Here is a 4,709-nt window from a genome sequence, read left to right as displayed (position 1 = left end):
TTCTAGGATTCTCTCCTTCATTTTGGTCTTGGCTAATGTAATTATGATGTGCCTTGGTGTGTTCCTTCTTGGGTCCAACTTCTTTGGCACTCTCTGAGCTTCCTGGATTTCCTGGAAGTCTATTTCCTTTGCCAGACTGGGGAAGTTCTCCTTTATTATTTGTTCAAATAAGTTTTCCACTCGTGGCTGTTTCTTTCCCCCTTCTGGTACCCCTATAATCCGGATGTTGGAACGTTTAAAGATGTCCTGGAGGTTCCTAAGCCTCTCCTCATTTTTTTGAATTCTCATTTCTTCATTCCTTTCTGGTGGGATGTTTTGTTCTTCCTTCTGGTCCATTCCATTGATTTGAGTCCCAGTTTCCTTTCCATCACTATTGGTTTCCTGTGCATCTCCCTTCATTTCAATTAGTTTAGCCTTCATATGTTCCTCTAATTTGTGACTATGTTCCTCTAATTTGTGACTATAATCTACCAGTTCTGTGAGCATCCTGATAAATAGTGTCTTGAATTGTGCTTCTGAGAGGCTGGCAATTTCTCGGTCGCTTAGAGTTATTGGCTCTGGGACTTTGAGTTCTTCTTGCGCCATCTTTTGGGTTGTTCGTGCCTGTTCCATAGCAGGATCAGAGCCCTAAAGTGTTCACTAGAACAGGGCAACTAAGTCGCTGGGTTGTGACGTTGTATGTGGGGGCGGGGTCAAAGAGGGACAATGGCTCTCACTGGTATTGCAGGGCAACTAAGTCACTGGGTTGTGACGCTGTATGTGGGGGCGGGGTCAAAGAGGGACTATGGCGTCCTGTCTGCCTCCTGCCGCCATGGCCCTCACCGGTGCCGCAGTTGCTGCCGTCACTGGGCCCACGCGGTTTGTCCCACTGCACGCGAGTGTGCCACCACCGTCAGCCCTCGCCCCCTGGGGCCTGCATGGTCTGTCTCACTGTGCGCGAATATGCGCCCGCGGTCTGCCCCGCACCCCAACTGGTTCCCGTCTGCCTGCGCGCCTGGGTCGGGGACCCTGTCCTGCCCGACCCTGCTCGCTGCTGGCTCCGCCCCTCTTACCGTCCCCGTTGAAGGGTTAGATGTAGTCGGACTTCCGTATAATTCAATTTTCTGTCCTTTGGTTGTGTCTTTGTTTCTCCAAACCTTTGTTGTATTCAAACTTGGTTGTGGGAGAAGGCACAGTGTTTCCACCTATGCCTCCATCTTGGCGGAAGTCCTCCACAGATGTTAACAATATGAGGTTTAGTAGCAAACTGGCTCCTACGCACACATTCTCTCCTTTGTTTGTTGCCTGTGCTCAGTGACTAATCATACAGGTATTAGCATGAAAGTGTTGTTGCGTCCAAAACCAATGTTTTCTTCAACAACCAGTACATTTTTGCCATGAACAACTTGGTCAAGAAATGAATTGTTCAAAATGGCATGAAACTAGGAATTAATCTTAAAAAAACTCTCAAAAACATTCAAATACATGGAGGCTAAACAGCACATTATTAAATAATTAATGGGTCATCAATGAGACTAAGAAAGAAATCATAAAGAACCTGGAAACAAATGAAAATGAACACACAACAACCCAAAACCTGTGGGACACAGCAAAAGTAGTCCTGAGAGGGAGGTTCATAGCACTACAGGCCTACCTCAAGAAGATAGAAAAATATCAAATAAAAAATCTAACCCTATACCTAAAAGAACTAGAAAAACAACAACAAAGTCCAGAGTGAATACTAGGAAGGAAATAAGATCAGGGCAGAAGTAAACAATTCAAAAGACCAGTGAATCCAGGACCTGGGTCTTTGAAAAGATAAACAAAACTGATAAACCTTTAACCAGACCCATCAACAAAATAAAAGATAGAGGACCAAGTTAATAAAATCAGAAATGAAAGAGAAGTAACAACTGATACCACATAAATACAAAGGACTGTAAGAAAATATTGTGAATACTATATGTCAAGAAATTGGACAACCTTGGTGAAATGGGTACATTTCTAGAAACATACCATCTTTCAAAACTGAATCATGAAGAAGCAGAAAACCTGAATAGACCAATAACACCTAATGAAACTGAAGCAGTAATCAAAGAACTTCCTCCAGACTACAGTCCTGAACCAGATGTCTTGACAGATTAATTTTGCCAATCATTCAAAGAACTAACATCTATCCTTCTCAAAAATTCTTAAAAATTCAAGAAGAGGGAAGACTTCCAAGTTCTTTTTATGAGGCCAGTATTATCCTAATTCTAAAAGCAGGTAAAGACACAAGAAAGAAAGAAAACTAGAGACCAATAGCCCTGATGAATATAGATGCTTAAATCCTCAACAAAATATTAGTAAACTGGATCCAGCAATACATTGAAAAGATAATACAACGTGATCAAGTGGAAATTATCCCAGGGATGCAAGGTTGGTACAATACTTTCAAATCAATAAATGTGATACATCACATAAACAAAATGAAAGGTAAAAGTCACATGATCATATTAATAGATACAGAAAAAGCATTTGATAAAGTCCAGCACCCATTTATAATAAAAACTCTTAGCAGAGTGGGAAAAGATGGATCACACCTCAACAAAATAAAGTCCGTGTACAAAAAACCTATAGCCAACATCATCCTCAATGGCCAAAAATCTAAAAGTGTTTCCCAGGCCCTGCGCTGTGTTCTGGCTGAAGTGGCAGCATGGGCAGTGCCCGGAGCATGGGCTGGGTGGCGCCTGCTACTGCATTTACAGACTGGTGCGGGGCCAGTGGCCTGGAGGCCTGAGGCTTCAGCTGCGTTCCTCCCAGTCCACAGAAGACTTAACCAACGGTTCATATGATGATGTCCTAAATGCTGAACAACTTCAGAAACTCCTTTATCTGCTTGAGTCAACTGAGGATCTGTAATTATTGAAAAAGCTTTGGTCACTCTGGGTAACAATGCAGCCTTTTCAATTAACCAGGTCATTATTCGTGAATTGGGTGTTATTCTAATTGTTGGAAGCAAAATCAAAAATCCCAATTACAGTATTAAAGAGAAGGTTTTAAATGCACTGAGTGACCTGAGTGTAAATGTTGAAAATCAAATCAAAATAAAGGTATATGCCAGTCAAGTCTGTGAGGATGTCCTCTCTGGTCCCCTGAACTCACCTGTGCAGCTGGCAGGACTGAGATTGTTAACAAACATGACAGTTACCAATGACCACCAGCACCTGCTTAGCCATTACATCACAGACCTGTTTCAAGTGTTGCTTGTAGGAAATGGAAGCACCAAGGTTCAAGTTTTGAAACTGCTGTTGAATTTGTCTGAAAATCCAGCCATGACAGAAGGACTACTTAGTGTCCAAGTGGATTCATCATTCCTGTCCCTTTATGATGGTCACGTGGCAAAGGAGATTCTTCTTCGAGTTCTTACACTATTTCAGAATGTAAATAACTGCTTTAAAAAGGAAGGCCATTTAGCTAAAGGTTCATTGTTTTTCCATTTATATGGAGAAGAATGTGCCCAGAAAATGCAAGCGTTAATCACCCTGATGTGGATATGAAGGAAAGGGTAACAATAATACTCAAGTTCTAATTCTTATGTCATACTTTTCCAAAGAGTAATGCAGTCTGGAAGTAATGCATGTAAAACTTCTTTCTCATCTTCTTTACAAAGGGATTCTTTCAGCCACTGAATTTAAACAATAAATATCAGATTTTACCATTTACACAGTGTATCAGATTGTTCTAAAACATTTCTTTTTATTTTGCTACTTGCTGAGTTACTTCATTTATTTCCTTGACATGAAGTGATGGTGACCTTTTTATGTGTAAGCTACTCTTCTGTGTTTGCTGTGATTGGTAGTCACTCATCTGAGACAGCATTATTAGTACATGTATGTATGTGATTGTTTCAGAACAAATGACCTTGTTCTTCTAGTAGCAATGAGATCCTAAGCTCAAGTCCACCTGCCAACCTAACCATACTGCTTTCAAAATTCTATTCCAATCATTAGACTCTATTCTAGTCCATGAAGATTGTAAACTTTTAGGAGAAATGTCTCCTAGCACCCACTCCCATTCAATGTGCCAGTACATAAAGATGCTGTGTATAAAATATTGGGAACAATCAAAATGTCCACCTATATAGGCAACTGGATAAATCAGTTATTTAGTCTTAAAAGAACTAAGCAGGTCTAAATGTGCTGATGTGGAACGACACCCATGAAATATAGATGTTTTTTAAATGAAAAGTGCATGTACATATGGACAGCGCACACACTTCTTAAAATGATGCTCAAACTCCTGGCAGTGGGATTTTGGAGTGAGGAAATGACTTTTCTATGTACATCTTCTTCTACTGTATGAGTTCTTCTACTATGGCATAACTTATATAATAATTTTTTAAATAAAAAGAAAAAACTCAAAAAAAATAAATTAAAGTGTTTCCCATAAGATCAGGAAGAAGATAGAGATGTCCACCTTCGCCGCTCTTATTTAACAGGAAGCCCTAGCCACAGCAATCAGACAAGAAGAAGAAATAAAAGGCATCCAAATTTTAAAAAAAGAAAGTAAAACTCATTATTAGCAAATGACATGATGTGGTCCATGGAAAACGCTATAGACTCCACAAAAAAATCACTAGACCTAATAAAGGAAATGAGCAAAGTAACTGGATACAAAAATCAGTATTCAGAAATCAAGGTGTTTTTATCACCAATAATGAACTATAAGAAAGATAAACTAGGAAAACA

General features: G+C 40.0%; 1 protein-coding gene across 1 annotated transcript; it reads left to right on the top strand.

Moving 5' to 3' along the window:
- Positions 1–2,613: 2,613 nt before the first annotated feature.
- LOC118980053 (armadillo repeat-containing protein 10-like) lies at positions 2,614–4,378 on the top strand. Its single transcript, XM_037036366.1, is given in 3 exon segments — positions 2,614–2,872; positions 2,875–3,495; positions 3,498–4,378. Coding segments are annotated over 3 exon segments (933 nt in total). The 3' UTR covers positions 3,551–4,378.
- Positions 4,379–4,709: the final 331 nt, after the last annotated feature.

This window comes from Sturnira hondurensis, unplaced genomic scaffold (assembly GCF_014824575.4).
Source record: "Sturnira hondurensis isolate 20B ecotype Veracruz unplaced genomic scaffold, ASM1482457v3 Scaffold0001872, whole genome shotgun sequence".
In the NCBI taxonomy this organism is placed as follows: Eukaryota; Metazoa; Chordata; class Mammalia; order Chiroptera; family Phyllostomidae; genus Sturnira; species Sturnira hondurensis.
This window is presented reverse-complemented; position numbering and strand designations above follow the sequence as displayed.